The sequence below is a fragment of the Platalea leucorodia genome (assembly GCF_965183815.1).
Source record: "Platalea leucorodia genome assembly, chromosome: 4".
NCBI lineage: Eukaryota > Metazoa > Chordata > Aves > Pelecaniformes > Threskiornithidae > Platalea > Platalea leucorodia.
In genome coordinates, this window is record NC_138826.1 from 120,407,741 (window position 1) to 120,424,952 (window position 17,212).

At 44.5% G+C, this 17,212-nt stretch overlaps 1 protein-coding gene across 6 annotated transcripts in view; it reads left to right on the forward strand.

Annotated features, from left to right (window-relative positions):
• The window catches only part of BEND7 (BEN domain containing 7), a 48,211-nt gene extending 31,216 nt beyond the window's left edge, over positions 1-16,995 (forward strand). The window contains exons 7-10 of one of the 6 annotated variants that reach the window (XR_014227939.1): positions 2,224-2,343; positions 4,503-5,247; positions 10,254-10,304; positions 15,104-15,121. Coding sequence is in view for 5 of the 6 variants with exons in the window: in XM_082309698.1 (XP_082165824.1) it covers positions 2,224-2,343; positions 10,254-10,304; positions 15,104-15,165 (233 nt within the window). In the remaining variant the exon portion in view is untranslated. Of the gene's footprint in view, positions 1-2,223; positions 2,344-4,425; positions 5,636-10,253; positions 10,305-12,986; positions 13,222-15,103 lie in introns of those variants that run through there. The other 5 variants (XM_082309699.1, XM_082309698.1, XM_082309700.1 and 2 more) reach the window with 5 other exon arrangements.
• The last annotated feature ends 217 nt before the right edge of the window (positions 16,996-17,212 follow it).

Genomic DNA, 17,212 nt, shown 5'->3' on the forward strand with positions numbered 1-17,212 from the left:
CGGCAATGTGCTCTCGCAGCCCAGAAAGCCAACCGTACCCTGGGCTGCATCCCCCGCAGCGGGGCCAGCAGGGCGACGGAGGGGATTCTGCCCCTCTGCTCTGCTCTGGGGAGACCCCACCTGGAGCCCTGCGTCCAGCTCGGGGGTCCTCAGCACGGGAAGGACATGGAGCTGTTGGAGCAGGGCCAGAGGAGGCCACAGAAATGATCAGAGGGATGGAGCACCTCTGCTGTGAGGAAAGGCTGGGAGAGCGGGGGTTGTTCAGCCTGGGGAAGGGAAATCTCTGGGGAGACCTTATTGCAGCCTTTCAGTACTTAAAGGGGGCTTATAAGAAAGACTGAGAGAGTGTTTTTACCATGGCCTGTAGTGACAGGACAAGGGGGAATGGTTTTAAACTGAAAGAGGGTGGATTTAGATTGGACATAAGGAAGACTTTTTTTACAATGAGGGTGGTGAGACACAGGCACAGGTTGCGCAGAGGAGCTGTGGATGTCCCATCCCTGGAAGAGTTCAAGGTCAGGTTGGACGGGGCTTTGAGCAACCTCATCTAGTGCAAGATGTCTCTGCCCATGGCAGGGGGCTTGGACTAGATGATCTTCAAAGGTCCCTTCCAACCCACTCTGTGATTCTATGATATAGGGAGTTGTTAGCACTGTACGGCTCAGGTGGACTAGAAAGGGGAGGTCCCACTTCTCCTGCCTCCTTCCTATTGCATTCCCATTCTTTTTTGCCCACGTTGATGTTTCCCTAACCACATGTTGAGCAATCAAAGCTATTTTGACTTTCATTCAAGAGAACAAGCAAGTTAGAGAAGAGAAGCAAGTTCAACAGCGGGCAGAAGTCGTAACTCCCACAGTAGGCACCTGCAGTGGGTGGCCTGGGTACAGCCTGGTGCCACAGATTGTCCCCAGGCCCTGGTCACAAGCAGTTGCGTGTTTGAAGTAAGCAGGAGTCTTAAGTCATTGATCAGGTTCCCATTGTGTCAGGTACTGTATGGATTCAGAAGGGAGAGATTATTTCTGCCTTCATAGAGTCCATAATTGTTGCAAATCGGACACTGGCCATGTGTGGGGCTGTATTGACTTCTCTGGGAAGCCCTTGGTCTGACGTTGATCTGACGTCCTTGCTCATCAGACTACAGAGGAAAGTATTGCTAACGCCTTTCATGCAATGGTTTTGTGAAGTTGTTAACATGGAAAGAGTTTGGAGGGTGTCATTACTTTCGGTCCCTTTATGCTTACCAGCTAGCGCTGTTTCAAAAGCATGTGTATAAAAATACTGAAATTGGCATTTCTTGTTGCATGCACCCCCATCCCATTCGTGTGACATTTATTCTCAAGGATTACAAATTCCTTGAGCTGGGACCAGTGTTCGTTCTTTGTTTGCCAGTCATAACTGGACACTGAGCTCTGAGACCTCTGACCAAGACTACAATAGCAAAACTAACAGTGATAATATTTTTTCTGGTTTTGCTCTTGTTTATTTTTTGCACACCTCTCAGTTGCGTGATGAAAATCAATGGCATCAGTTTCAGCGCATTTATAATTTTGTATTTTTGGTATAACATTGCTAGGTTTGCTGTAAATACGGAATTAAAGGTAATGTTGACCCTCTATGTACCATTTTTACAAAATATAAAATTGGACCTGTAAGATACTTCTCTTTTTTTCTCAATAATGACTTTCTTTTTCTTTAGTAGCTTTATAAAAATTCTATTCCATCTGGTTTGGCAGTATGAGAACTGTAGAGATTTCTGCAGTGGTAAGACTTCTGTCTTTCATCAGTTTGCCTGCAGCTTTAGGGACCTGACCAAGAGGCCACCAAATGACCAGATCTTCAGCTCTCTATTTGTATCATATGGGAGGCAGCATTTATAAGTGCCTGCCACATCTGGAGATTCAGTTCAAAGTACACTATTCTTTTTCTGTGATGTTTTTGTGTGAGATTCATGAATGGAAGACATCAGGTGTAGACCGTTTCTCTGGGATAGGCTTTTATAAGTAGTAACTATGGTGTTACTGTGATATTTGTACATACAAATGACTTCTGAATGATAAACTTGTGAAACACTGAGTTGGACTCTATTCTCACAATCCTAGATTTGGCCATTTAAATGCTTTTTGATAAGTGGATAATTTGATACATTTTGTCTATAATCTTCTCCAGTCTCCTTTTCTCCATTCTGGTGGCACATTTCAAAAAGATGTTATCTTTTTATTTCAGTCTTTACAGAAAAATACTGCACTGCTAACCATGTGGATAAACTTCCTGGTCCTAGGGACTGGGTCCAGATTCTTCAGGATCAGATTAAACTTGCAAGACGACGATTAAAAAGAGGCTCAGGTATGTATAAAACTATAAGGAACAACATGTGAGCATAAGATTTAAAAGCTTAGAGCCTTTGTATCCACAGAAGTGTTTTTCTTGTTGACTGTAGAGTTGTACATGTTCACTCTATGAAAATTAGACCTGTAAGATTTTAGCAGGTTTCTGTGTGAAGTACAGTGTTTCCTTATGTTTGGTATGGTAGCAAGTTCAGGAGCTGTCTTTGCAGCCAAGTTAACTTTGAGTCTTTCTCAAATGTTGTCTCTAATGCCTTTCCATTAGCACCCAAACCCTTCTTCCCAGTGTTTGATGAAATCTGAGTCCTAAACTAGCTGATCCATCCAGGGTTGCAGGTAGAAGGTTTTTAATTTTCTGTTAGTGGTCTGACAAGCCATTCACTGTACTGTTAAGACATAATGCAAATGACCTTTCCCTCTAAAATATATGTTTCTGGAAGGACGGGTAGATGAGTTTTCTCACATTCTTTGTGAAAGAATCAGCATCACTGTAGCAAAAAAAAAACCACCCACCCTGGTTGTGCCAGCAAGGCTCTGCAATACCTGGGAGGGAGCTTGCCAGCAGTGAGTAACAGGTAATGTAGGTAGGGTTTTGCAGCAAAACTGCTCAACTTGGCCTGGGATAACCTGCGTGCTTGGGGCTGGGACCAGCCTGCGGTGAAGGCTCAGCGCTAAGCTTTCACCACGACAGCACGCAGCTGGTGAGCTCTCAGCTCCAGCGACGAACAGCAACGTGCAGTCTCAAAATCCCCGGTAGAATTCATGGGAAAGCAATATCACTGATTAAGAGACGTGTAATTACTTTATAAACCTTAACTAGTCTCCTTCCCATCTTCATGCCTCCTATCCTACAAGGGGCTTTCTTCATACAAGGCTTCACTTACTGTTCCTCATCCTCGTGTTTTCTTAAGGCTCTCGCGTGGTCGTATTTCTTGCCCATCTCTCCCTCGGAGCAGCTGACACATTGTCTGAGGCACATCACTTGTGCCAACGTCCTTAAACACGGTCCTTCGCTGTTACTGTATTTAGCTGCCTGCCTTTTCTCCTCTTCCCTTCTGCCCATCACCACAATTAAGTGCCTGTTAGCATCCGCGGGTTGACAGGATGGGAAACCTGATGGCTCCGCAGGGGATGCTGGTGGTCCCTGTGGCTACCGGGGGCTGACCAAGACTGCAGGAAATGTCCTCTCCAGCTCCCCGTCTCAGAGAGCCAACACTTTCTGTCCAAAGCCGTGTCTCTGAAACACACACTTAGACTGGCATCTGAAATCATTCTCCACAACGTTACTAATGCCAGGAGGGAAAAGCGTAAGACTGAGGAAAATGAGAAACACCCAGAGACAGAAATAACACAGGGGGAGGAAAAAAGTGCAGATTATTCAGTAGCATAAGCTTCCCTGAGTAGAGAAGCGAACAAGCACTAGCCTTAAAAAGGGTTTCTTGTGCTTGTTGGGGGAGGGAGGAGAGAGGGATACAAGATAATCTTGTTAAAGACAGTGTCAGATTACTGGTGGTGTACAACAGGACTGCTTTCTGCCCCTTCCCAGGCTGCCTGGCCTCCCCCCAGGACAGGAGGGTAGAAGCGGGATGCCAGGCTTCGGTAAGGTGAAGAGTGCAGTGAGGGGTGCGGGGAGTGGAGGGTCCTTGGGCTGTCTGCAGAAGATCCCTCGGGGAAGAGGATTGACCTAATTTTGTTTTGATTTTTATTTTCTTTCATCCTTTTTTATTTGCTTTGCTTCGTGCCTCTGCAGGATATTAATTAAAATGACAATGACATTCAGCTTTTGCCTTTCAAATGGGGCCACCTCCATCTTTGGTCCTTTCTCAGGATGGGAGAATCTAAGCAGAGGATATTGTCTCTAAGCTAGCAAGACTATGAAGAAAAATAAGTGAAGCTGAGTATAGCGTGACTGAATAAGATAGGCTCCAATATCTGCCTCTGCCTGCAGAGGGAAGGTAACTCGTTAACTGGTATGTGGATGAGTAGTGAGCGGCAATGTACCTAGCAGCTTCTCAGGTTTATTTGCTGAAAAAAAGTACACAGTACCGAGATTGGTAGAAAAACTCTTTTTTGTGTTGTTTAGTTCACTGGCCATTCCCTGAAGTGCACTGGTTTCTCTCTGACGTGAGACCACAGGCAGACATTCTCTTTTCAATCTAGCAGGAGTGATTGAACACACCACCGTGGCCATCTGCACCTTACCGTCCACTACCATCTTCACCGGTGGCTTAAGCTAACTCAACCTGACCTTACACTGAAGCAAACGAGAAGTTTCCACAGCCTTGGTGACAGCAAAGCAGCAGATAGCTGCAGAGAGGCAGGAGCAGACAGCTGGTTGCAGTAACATCTTCATCTTGTTGAAACAAGATTTGTTAGTACTTGGGCGTTACAACCATGAGCTTCTGATACAAGGGACATAGAACTTACCAGGCGACAGATCCATCTAGTACCGTATTTTGTTTCCAACGATGGCTGTTAGCAGATGCATGGGGAGGTCTATAGAACTGAGGGAAGGATGTTGCGATGCTTGCTAGCATAGTCTCACAGCCCCTCAGCAGCTTTATCCTGATATAAAACTGGTTGTGTGGGAACTGTGCACATTTTAACTATTCATTATGAAGCGATACCAAAATCATTAGAGCTGTGTGTAACTTACAGAGACTGAAACAGGAGGGGAGGGCAGGCATGGAGGGAGGTTTGATCTGCTACGGGGAGAAGGTGTCCCAGGACTCCATGTTGCAAAGCTTAGCTTTTAAGAATCTGAAGACTATGGGAATCACAGCCACTGAGACGTGGGACTCATCACTCTTCCAGCTGAGCTCCTGAGCTCTTCCAGCCCACGTGTGGCCAGTGGAGAAGAGGCTGAGCCCTTCCGAGTGAGTGTCCTCAACGTCCGTACTCCCAGGTCATTCTCTCTTAGTTTTGTCTTCACTTGCTCACTGAAACACGCTGGCTAAGTTTGTGGGTATAGACTAAGTTGCCCAAAGAACAAATCTGAGCCAGCGTTAAGCTAAATTCACCCGAGACTTTCTGAGCCAATGTGTCTCCCTGCTGCCTGATCACACTGATTTATCTACATCGGTTTCTGGGTTGTCGTCATCCGCAGGGTTTATATGGAGAAAGCTTAAGATGATCCATTTATTTTACAGAAGCCACAAGACAACTTTTTAGTGACCACTGAGTTGGGCTAAATTTTAACAGCAGAAGTATTTAAGAGAGGAGGGGCAGGCTTTCCATCCTGCTTGCCTTCCCCTGAGCCATTTAGTACATCCTCCGATTAGTTTTTCATTTCAAACCAGGCAGCAAGACACTGCATTCACAAGCAGCCCTCTTCACTTCATCCTGTGAAATATTATTTCAGTCTGATAATGTAAATCCTGCTCTAGCTTTCAGTGATATTAATAATTTCAGAGAATTCTAGCAAACGAGTGGGGTGGATCTGCTTTTTGTACCTCTTTCTATAGGGTGTACTCTCCTGAGTGTTTCCAAATTAAATGAAATCATGATGACTGGATCATAGAAGCTGCCCAGCTTCAACCTTATTTATGATGTTTGGCTCATCTAGAATTAGGGACAGAAAAGCTCCCTACTTAGAAAGCTAATCAAAAAAACACTTAAGAAATCTGCTTTCTAGAAAATAGTTCCCCTGTGTAGATTTTGAAAGGTTGTTATCCTAAGCCAAATAAAAATTCATTTAAGTTCTGAATCAGTGACAATATTTTTCATAGCTGGAAATATTTTTTTTTTAATTTATTTATTTTGCTTTGGCTTTTCCTTAGTTCTTTTAGATTATTGCCTGAGATCTGAGACTTGGGTAGGTTTTTTTTATTTGTTAGATCTGAGAATAAAGCTGTCACTGCCATTAAATTTTTATTGGCCTTGTTCAGTCTTTTCAAAATTTCAAAAGTCGGCTGTCACAAAGGGGAGAAGAGACTGTGAGGTTAATGTTACAAACAGATGTTATAATTAAAATTAGAGTATGGTAATATTCTTCAGCCTTGACTACTGGTCCCATTTCATGCCAACAGCACAGCGTACTGGGGCATGGCTTCATAGTGCCAGATCTGTCTTCTCCCAGCAGAGAAGCTGAACCTTCTTGGCTGCTGGGATGGGATGCAAAGTGGCCTTGGAAAGGAAGACGACAAAGAAGAGGCACGTGCATAGGTTTCCTTTCTTAAAGCAGCGTGAATTACGATGCAAATTGCCGTGTAATTTATGGTGGCGGGTTTCCCACGGCATGGCCTTTTCACCCTGCAAAAGAGAATGTGGGTAGGTGGCTGGTGGCCTTGCCAGTGGCAGCACAGAGGGAGACAGTCGGCCATTAGCATAGAGATCTTAAAACGGGTAAAATCAGAAGGAACTGACTCGCTGTTCATGTCACCTCTGTGCCAGACATCGCATCCGAGTCTTTTGATTACTGAACTCTCCATCCATTAATAAGCAGTAGGTCAGGGGCCACACATCTCTCGCAGTAAGTTCTTCCTCCCTTTTTATGTTTTGAAGAGCCTGTAAGCCATTATTCTCTAGCGGCTGTCCATTGCATAGACAGGAAAGCTGATACTGTATGAGTAATACTCCCGAAGTACACAGGGCAAGAGCTGTTCATGCAAAATGATTACCTTGTGCATATCCTGGAAGCTTTTGATTGCCCTACTCCATAAAGGAAAATATGGCAATGTTAGAAAACATGCTGAAGTTTTTCAGGCAGGATTAATTTACATAAATTACATGACATGACGCTTCATCCTTGAATTGTTGTTTAAAATTAACATTACCTTGTTGCAGTGTAAAATAGTGGGAACAATGGAAGAAAAAATGCTTACCTTTTTTCTGGAAATACACCTTTTCTCCCACGTCCTTGTTCAAACTGCTGCTTCCGTTGTTTCGTATGAGGGGCTTTTTTTGCTGTCTGTTTCTCTTCATCCTTCTGATTTCCCTGGTCTGTGTTTTTGATACAGTATCTACGTGTTGTGAGCGATCAGGTTGATTTTTTGCTTAGCAATACACACAGGGCCAGGAACGATGTAGGGTGCGAGTCCAACATGTAAAGTACGATGCGTTTGTGGACAGTATCTTAGATAAAGATGGCAATATTAAAATGAGTAACTGCTGCATTCATCTTCCCAGCCCGGAGCATACATGTACTTCTGCCCAAGGAGCAAACCAGCAGGTGTACACTTAACAGACAAACAGAAGCTGAACAATTTTTTTTTTTGAAAATACCCCAAAACATTCTAAGGAAACAACTACCAGGACTGTTTTGCAAGAGCTACTGAGCTCTGTCTAAGCAAAGGACAGAAAAAAGGCTCCAGATTCCCACAGTAGGATCTATTCCTGCTTGCCTTGTCTTGCAAGCTGGCTCAAGACAAGTAAAGTTTGGCTGGCAGTCTCTGGGTGCGGTTGTCGAAGGCAAACCACCTTTCCTGCTTGGAATGACATGTGAGAAGCTTGTGGTTTACATCCATGTTAGGAGGTCAAGGTGTTTGTCGTGCCTTTGTGTCATACTTCACCTGGAGCTGCGGTTACGCATCCAGTTTCATAAAACAAATTCAGGCAGCTACTGAGAAGAGTGAGTAGGCTCTCCGGGCATCTGCCGTGCTCCCACTCCCTTTCTGGCGCTGGCACAAGCATTCATGTGGTGATGTTGTCAGTTTTTAATAAGATCTGATCTTGATGACCATATAAACGTTTGTGCTGGCATGAGGAACGGGACTGGAACAATTGGTGGAGAGCTGGACCTCATCGGTCAGTCTTGTGCCAGATTAAAATGACCGGGTAGCTTTGCTACCAACAAAGCTGGTTCTGCAAAGTTGGAGACTCAGGTCTTTATCTTCTGAAAGCGAGGTACTTCCTAGCTTCCATTTGTTTCTTTCTGTATGATTGCTTTCCTCTGAGTTTTGGCTAGGTGTAAGAAGAGCAGTTAGGCAGAAAGGTAACCACATCTCTTGAGCTACTTCAAGAGTCGCCGCTGAGATTTCCAGAAAACCTGTGACTTGAGCGGACAGCCTCGTTGGCACCAGCCTTGGTACTGATGGAGGGAAGACTTTCCAGCCTATTGCCGGCACTCATGTCTGGCTTCCCCCATTTTCGCAGCTTGGGTCCCTTCAACCCAAGGGGCCAGTTACAGCTTCATCTCTTGTACACTGAGTAGCCGTGCCACAGAATCACTTGGTGCAGGTAGTTCATAACGTAGCTAGAAGCTGGCCTCAGACTGTCACTCCAGATATTTTAAGCCGCGTATGTCCTGTTGGCTGCTTCCAGCTGCTCATTTCACCGTGCTGTCTCCTCCCTTGTGCATCCAGTCCTTCCGTGGCTGTGAGTTTGGTCCAGAGTCAAACCAGCCTAGGTAACCTCTTCCCATTTATTGAGCCACTCTTTCCTTCCCAAATTCAGGATTTTTGCAGTAAGCTGTACCAAGCACTTAATTTGTTTCTGCTCAGTGTGCCGCCTTCTCACAGAAAGCAGAAAAAGGTTTCGTTTCAAGGCACAGAGTCACGTGCAGGTCTGTGCCGTGTACTTGTCAGGGCTCTCCATTTAAACCTTCCATGGGAGGAAAGCTGCTCAGTACTAGGGTTTTTCATTTGTTTCTGTTTTCTTTAGTTCAGTTAATTTTGCAGAACTGAGTATAGAGCATATAGCTAAAAACTAATCTGACATCCATGCACATGGGGGAGAGAGAGCAACCTCTTGGTCCAGGGATGGATAGCCAGGTGTTGCTGGAGGAAGGAAACTGATGTAGATCAGCAACTGGGTTAGTTCTTAGGATATCTTCGTAAAAGCAGCAACTCAACGTCCTCCTGTATAGAGCCATGATAAAGATGCCCAGGACAGTTAGCTTAGTTTCAAGTGGGAACTGAACTAAGTTGCTCAGCGCATCCGTAGCCTTGGTCAGATTTGATCCCTATGGATATCATGCAATGAATGGATGTGCGTAGCTGTATATCCACCACACTGACCGTGTACAATGTAATGCGCTGGTCCTTTAGGACCACACCTAGTTTGCTTAAGCGCTCTGAAAGATCTCATTGTGTTTTAAAGGCCTTAAATATCACACTGAAGTGCCGAAAGACAAAGGTAATAGGATTTTGAATAGGGCTTGTGTAGGTTAGGCACTGATTTCCTGCTACATGCCTATAACTTGCTCAGGGTTCACATGCACACTCCAGGGTACTACAGTCTAACAAGTCACTGCACATCTGCTGAGCCAAATTAACTATCTTTATGCATACCCTTGGCCTGTGGCAAATACGAGATGAACAAATTAGACTTTTAGCCTTCCTTCACCGTGGGCTAAATTAAGTCAAATGATCTTGCATAAGCTGTGGGTTGAAAGCACGTGTGTATACATACACTGTAATTGCCTGTGTACCTACGAGGTTACGTGCTGTTTTAACTACGCCGGGTGCCTACTTGCATCTTTGAAGATATTTTGCCCTAGTCGATCTGTCCCCTGCAAAATGAGCTTGCCCGTGGTCACGGGAAGTTTGGGTGCAGAAATGGGGGTATTTGCCCTTTCCCCGTAGGCGTCAGATGATGGCAGCTGTCAGAGGGTGGAGTACCAGCCTGAGAGGCTCTTGCTCCAAGGGCCGCTGGGGACTTCTCTTATGTGATTTTATCAAATGATCGCAGCTCCTTTTATCAGCTGGATATCCTGAAACCTTAAAAAGAGCAATTGTTACTCCATCCCATTGCTGGCACAACTGCTTCCTAATACCCATCTCCCTCTTCTAAGTTTGCATTTTTATTATATGACCTTTTCCTCCAAGCAGTGAGTTTGTAACTGAGCAATAGCAAATTGCAGCTGAGGAAAGCAGATAGAAAATGCAAAATCACTCTACAGTATGTAGCATGTTAATCGCATTCCCATATTCAGTAAAAGTAATGAGATTTCTTGTTTATATTTGTAATCAGCAGAGGCAACTGACTGTGATGAGAAGCCGGACATTTCTCTACTACAAACAGGTAAAATGCATTAAAATTTTTATCAGCTTCCAATGTGTGTGTTTGTTTATTTATGGCACAGAAGCAGTTTTCAATAACCCTGGCGTGCCATATACAGTCGGGTAATTGCACACAGGACCCAGCTATCTTAAGTTTTGAATGGCCTGTATTAAAAACCAAATGCATCAGAATCTTACAATTTTCCCCTCAATTTCATATTCATAAAACCTCAAGGTTCATGGTAGCAGCTAAGCTAATAAGGCCAGTGAGTTACCCTTCTTATGCTAGACAGGGACTTGCGCTCATCCCTGGTATTTCTGGGAGTTTTTTTGAATTCTTAAGGGAGTTATTGGTAGGGACAAATACAATAATTTGTATTGTAACCTCTGTTCAGTTGTCCAAGGTATTAGCAATAATATCTTGGGTTCACAGAAGGATTGCAAAGATATTTATATGCCAGTTAAGTGTTGGTTTACTTTCTCTTGAAGCGCAGCCACCCTGCCTTAAAAGCCTGACAGTTGCTAAAGAGCAGCTTAGCTATGCAACTGCGTGGACTAGGAAATAAGATTTTTGCACGCTGTTGCACATGGTGTTGAAATAAAGACAGGCTGGGACTGAAATTCAAAGCATCCTCTCGTTAAGAGCCGGTCCATCAATAGGTGCCCTGATGGTAGGAGCTGAGCTGCCATCCGCTGAAAATCCAGGGGGGCCAGAGTCTGAGGAGATGGTCAGTTCCCTGCATTACGGAGTCATTTCTCTGAAATTTCACCAAGATGCTGCCTGTTATCCCCAAAGCCAAATTAAAAGGAGGGAAGATCTCGAGCAGACAAATAGGGTCATGGATTATGGTGCATTTTTATCATATTCCTAAGGTGTAACAACAAAGGGTGGTTGGATATCAGCAATGCTGTTGCTGTGAAGAACAGGACAGGGCTGATCCTGGGTTGCTGAGCGCACGGCATGGTACCTGGAGGCTGTGGGGTGGATGGCAGAATACCAGTACCACCGCAGCATCTGTCTCTTGGGCAAGGGCTCCTTATCTCTCTTGCGTACGGGCTGGAGAAGGAGCTTTCGCACACCCGCTGCTGTGTGCCGGAGCAGCAGCTGCCAGCCGTGGAGCGCTGTCGGTTGAAATCCTGCTGTCGGAGCACGTGCAGTTACTAAGGAATAGGACCAGCGAAGCAGTTGGGAGGACAAGCAGCTATAGTCTTGTTCTGGCATGGACCCAGTGGGGGCTGGGAGCACGCGCTGCCTGCGAGCCGCCGTGCCGCTTTCTTGGCCAGCCGCTGAGTATTTCAGGGGCCGGTTGTGATAATGGATGCAGGAAGCTCTGGTTTGAAAGCTCTTTTCCAAGTGACATCCTGTTCGTTTCTTTTATCAGGGAGGGAAGCAATTCCGTTGCAAGAGGACCCTCCTAAAGGTTGCTAATGTGACGTAGCGTTATCTTTTCATTGCTCTGGTAATCATATTAAGGAGCAGAATTATCGGATTGCTGTGCTTTTCTTTGAGCGCAGTTTCTGTAGTTCCTACTTGCATCGTACGTCATTGATGGAAATGAGCATGCTGAGGTGGTTGTGGTAAAGACGACTCCCTTTCCACTCCACAGCAGATCACCATTGCAGTCTGCTTGCTCCTACACCTTCAGGCATCCACGCATGCACAGTTTTTGAGCTGAAATGCTTCCTTTGCGATGTATACCTCTCCGTGCTATCTGTGGAAGGACGCCTATATAAACCACACTGCAATTTGCATCGGTGGGGGAGGTGATGCTCACAGGCTGTAAGCCAAGCGTTTGACTCACACCCATTATTATATGTGTGCGAGTGCCTCTTTATAGTACGTATCCATGTAATATCATACTGTTCTTGGAAGCAAATGATTTAAAGTGATATACAGACAGTATAATGACAGTAATTATGATAGAGAGCCAAAATACAGATGCTTTCTATCAAGGAGTATAGCAAAAGAGGTGGAATATAACTTTTACAGAGGTCTTTCCCTGTCTTAGTGCAGCTGGTTTTATAAAGGGGTGTTACTGACGGGTTCTTTAAAGAGAGCCTTCGTGCGATTTATTCATCTGTCTTCTCTGTTTAGCTTGAAAAATCTTTGGGGAAGAGTCTCTCTGACTGTGTGCTTGTACAGCGTCTGGCGCAATGGGCCTCGGTTGCAGATGACAGCTAATATCAGATAAATCATGGCCTCAAGCTGCGCCAGGGGAGGTTTACATTGGATATTAGGAAAAATTTCTTCACTGAAAGGGCAGTCAGGCAGTGGACCAGGCTGCCCAGGGAAGTGGTTCAGTCCCCGTCCCTGGAGGTATTTAAAAGACGGGTAGACGTGGTGCTTGAGGACATGGTTTAGTGGTGGACTTGGCAGTGCTGGGTTAACGGTTGGACTCGATGATCTTAAGGGTCTTTTCCAACCTTAACGATTCTATGATTAGTGGTTAACCTGGTGTGTTGGTAGAATAAAACCAGACCAAACTGGATTGTGTGAGGTGCGTCTTGCAGGAGACTGGATGGGAAGAAAAGGTGGAGTACGGAAGCTATTTAGGAAAGATAGTTGCTCTCCTGGTCTTCAAGAATTGAACAAACTTGTGAATCGAAAGCACCCAGAGTGAATGATTTGAATGAGTGGTAAGTGTTGATGCAAAAAAAAAAGGAAAACACAGATGCCTTGAATCTGCCTTTTCTGCTCCGTCAGTCCTGCCTGTGATGCCAGCAACGTTATGAACAAGGTCTGGGTATATACGGACTATCGATGCTGAAATGCCTCAACCTACGTGTTTCCGGATCGCAGCCTGTGGCTGACACTTCATTTGAGACACCTCAGGCAGAAGTGCGGATGCTCTCAGCTCGCTTCGTTGTTGGTGGGAAGAGGGCTCCTTCCAGAGAGAAGGTCAGATCAACTAAGGTCGTGTTTGGAGGTGTCTCTCCTTCGGTGCCGGCAGGACTGGGCTCTGGGCAGTTAATTGGTATAGATAGGTGCCTACAGCTGGTTTGAACCTGCTCCCTCTCTACCCACAATCAGCAAAGTCCTGGACTTTGAGGAGAGCAGGGGGTGTTCTGTTTTCAAAACCATCTTTTGGAACTCAAAAGCCTTGTAAAAAAATGGAGCTGGTACATCCTCATAAAAGTAAGGAAGACATTTTTGCCCAATTACATTTTAGCACTTCTGAGCAGAAATCATGCTCCTGTTTTAAAATCACCCTCAATGCTAAGAGGGCCTTTGCTTTAAAAGCTGTTGATTGAAGGGTGTTTAAAGTAAATTGGAAGAACTGTGGCAGTTAAACTTGCTGGGAACTTTCGTGCATTGACAGATACATCTCAAGAAAATACTAGAAGAATCGTCTCTAACAAATGTTATCAAAGTTCCAGCTTTTGCACCTACCAGAAGCTGAAGGCTGTGTCCAGACCTGAGCTGAGACAGATCAGACAGCGCCGGGGGTAATTACCGTGGACTAAGTGGAAAGACTGATGACTTTCTCGGTGATACAGGAGCCTGGAAGGTGTGAGATAGATCTTTATCAGGATGAAGATGTGGCAGCTTTTAGAGTCTTTCTGTATAAGTTGGTATTGCGAAAAGGCTCGTCTTATTTTGGTCTACGATTTACACAAAGCATCTGGATTTTGTGTTTTAAAAAAAAAAACAAAAAAAAAAAAACAAAAAAGGGAGGCATACCCCATAAGTTCTGCATGTGGGAACAGATGTAAGCCAGCCGCAACACCCTTTTCTTCAATCCTCATCTTGAAAATTGCATTGGAAAGATCTATGCAGCCCAGGACCACGAGAGAGCCCTCCTTACACCTGTGCTTTGGACCACTGCTGTGCTGAGAGTTTGTATCGTTTCTCCACACTGGGGTTAATTTCAAGATGAGAAAGAATTTTGATATCCCTAAAAGAAGCCGAAACACTAACATCCCAATCCTCGGGTCCAGGGGTGATACAGCTTTGTGAAAAGATGAGAGCAATCTCTTGGTAAAGAAACCGATGATAAGAAAACAGCAACGATCCAATTCTATACAGGTTGTCTCCTTTTCTCTTGAAATACAATATCAAGAAAACGAAACTTAAAAAAAAAAGAAAAACCTTTTCGAAACCTTAAATACAAATCCTTTATTGTAATATAAATCTTTATCCTTTCAGTGCATGATTGTACGAGTCTTCCCTTTTCATTGGGTTGTATTTGCCTCTCAGGCTGATTGATGTCTGTCTCCTATTTGCCCTGTGTTCTTAGTGCTCTCGTCGTAATTCTTCTGTCCGTCTTTCATTGTTCTGTTTAGAAAAAGCACATTCTTAAAGTGCTTTAAAAAAGATGGGATATAATCCTACCTTTTTTTTTAATGTATATATTCTCCCATATGCATTTAGACTGCTGTGGAGTGGTGGTTTTTTTTTTCCAAAGAAGATCCCAAAGTACGTACTCTAGGTTTAAAATTCATGTGGTGCTTTTTTCACTTCTTCAGAGCCGTAACTTCAAAGGGGAGAGCATCGCAGTGCAGTTTGTGCCGAAGTCTAATGCAGCGCTTTACATCTCAAGTGGGGTGCGCTATATGTTGTGTGAAAAACTTTGCTGACAAATTCTGTATTCAAAAAAATTTATTTAATTTGCTTTTCTTTAGCCGATCGAGCTCTACTCTAAATGAAATTCAGCAGCTGCTGCGTGCGTGCACATCAGCAGTTCAGCCCCATCACAAATTAAAGTTAGAACTCAAACACGTAATTACCATCATTTTAAAATTTTTCTTTTTTTTGCAAATTACTGATTTCTTGACTTTATATATTTTTAACGGATTTCTTCAAACTCCTTCTTCCTTCAGGTAACCTTTTCGACACCACAACAGATCATCTGATAGAGGGAAACCCGGATTTTTCAGCTTAAATTTCACATCCTGCACCAGTGTTCTTAGTGGACAGAAACATCCTCTCCTTTGAACACTGTTCCCGCAAGATCGGCGCGAGAACTTCAGCGTACCGGCAAGACGTGGACATCCGTACCATTTTCCCTTCAAGTTTGTGTTGTTTCATGCATTTTCCATTTAACCTCAAATAACAAAAACCGCCAGATTGCTTCACGATGATTTCCCTCCGTATCCAATGCATTATTTAATTAGCGGGGTATCCACTCTGAAGACATTCTCTTGCCTTTGTTTTTCCTCCACGATTGTACTTTTCCACGTGATTGTGTGCTTGCCAGCAGCGTTTCATCTTAAGCCACGCAGAGGTGAATACACAGAGTCGGGTGACTCTTCCCATCCCTGGGGACGCCGGTGGCATCTCTCTCCATCACCAGCCCCGGGAGCTCGATGAGCGTTTGACTCGGCGAAGCTCTTTGCTTCTGCAGACCCACTTTTCCGTTCCTGCCTGCTGTGGTACCAATGACCAGTTGTACGCAGCTGTGATTAAAAAGTCCTCGCTGGATTTAGCAGGAAATAAAGCGGGATTCCTCCCAGCAGTGCCCGGTTTCCTAATTACAGCAAGGAGAAGCTATTCCTCAAACAATTTCCCCTACGTGGTCCTCGTGGGATGGCTCTCGAGCATCTTTGTAGTGCACACGGCTGGAGATGGTCATTCTCCCCTCACGGTTCCCCCCCAGCTTGCCCTACCACCTCCGTCTCAAAACCTGTTAGTTTGCCGATTTCCAGGAAGAGGGTCTGCACACTGTGATCTTTCAACCACTGCCCTTGGCGACAATATTCACCTATTTTTAAAAAAAAAAAAAAGTCACCTTTGGACTGGCACTCTATTGATATCTCAGCAGTTAAGATGAGTGAATCGATCAAGAAATTGCACTACCCTCTTAGACACTGAAAGGGTCGGTCCTTTCAGGTCAGGGCTAAGGTAAAATCATATGCAGCCCTCCACGCAAACCTTCGCTTCTGCACCTTTCATCAGCACTAAATTCACTTTAAAAATGTCAGGAAAAAGTCTAGAAGGTCTTACCTGCACCATTTACCCATCACCAGGCAGTTTGAGCGTGTTCCCTGCAGTTGGAGGGAGAGCTTGCTAGAGCCTTTACCATTGCGTTTCCTTTCCCTCTGTATATTTTAGGTGCATCTTTTTTTCTTTGGTAACTAGTTGGCCTTTGAGCGTCTCAACAGAAGTGCTATTACAGAGTGGGATGGTTTTCAAAACGCTTAATCTCTTCTTTTAACAATCGTAAAGCCTGTTTTCTCAGGCGTCACCGAATGCCCACAAATAAGGCCGAAGCCAACGGGGAGCGGTTCGTTCTCTCGGCACCTGAGGAACCAGGCTCCCAGCCCTTCCCCACCCACCTACCGACGACTTTTAGGAATGACCGTGTTCTCCCTGAAACTGTGGAAGAGATCGAATGTGCACTGCAAACGGTAAAATTTGAGTCTTTCCTTCCTTCATGGCTTGGAGTTGCCTGCGTTGGGCAGGGAGCACCGGCCCGTTGTGTCCGTATCGTAACCCTTCAGCAACGGAATCAGCGTTTTGTAAATCTGGAAGATTGCATTTGTGTTTACTTACTGTGACTACTGTTCAGACTTTCTTCAGAAATCTTTTTATAGGGTTTATTAGGGAGAAGAAAAAAAAAATCATTCCATATTTAGGTAAAAATGTCTCAATCTTCTGTATATATGTTTTATTAATATGTAAATATTTAGATATTTTTAAATTACTATGTTCTTAATAAAGCGACAAGGGACTAGTTGTGAAATGGTGTATAACATTGTGTCGTGTTATCGATCTCTGGGAAACCCTCTTTGTCAGTCCAGAAAAGAAAACCTACAATAAATAACTTTAATTGCACACGCGTTCCTGTGTTCTGTGCTGGATTCCCATATTTCAGAGGAATTACCTAGCAATTAGTGGACTACATAGGGAAATGTATGGAAAACCCTAAAAGTTACCACCACGATGCTGTTTTTCCAGCTGGCTCAAACACAAATCATGCTGCCTGCCAA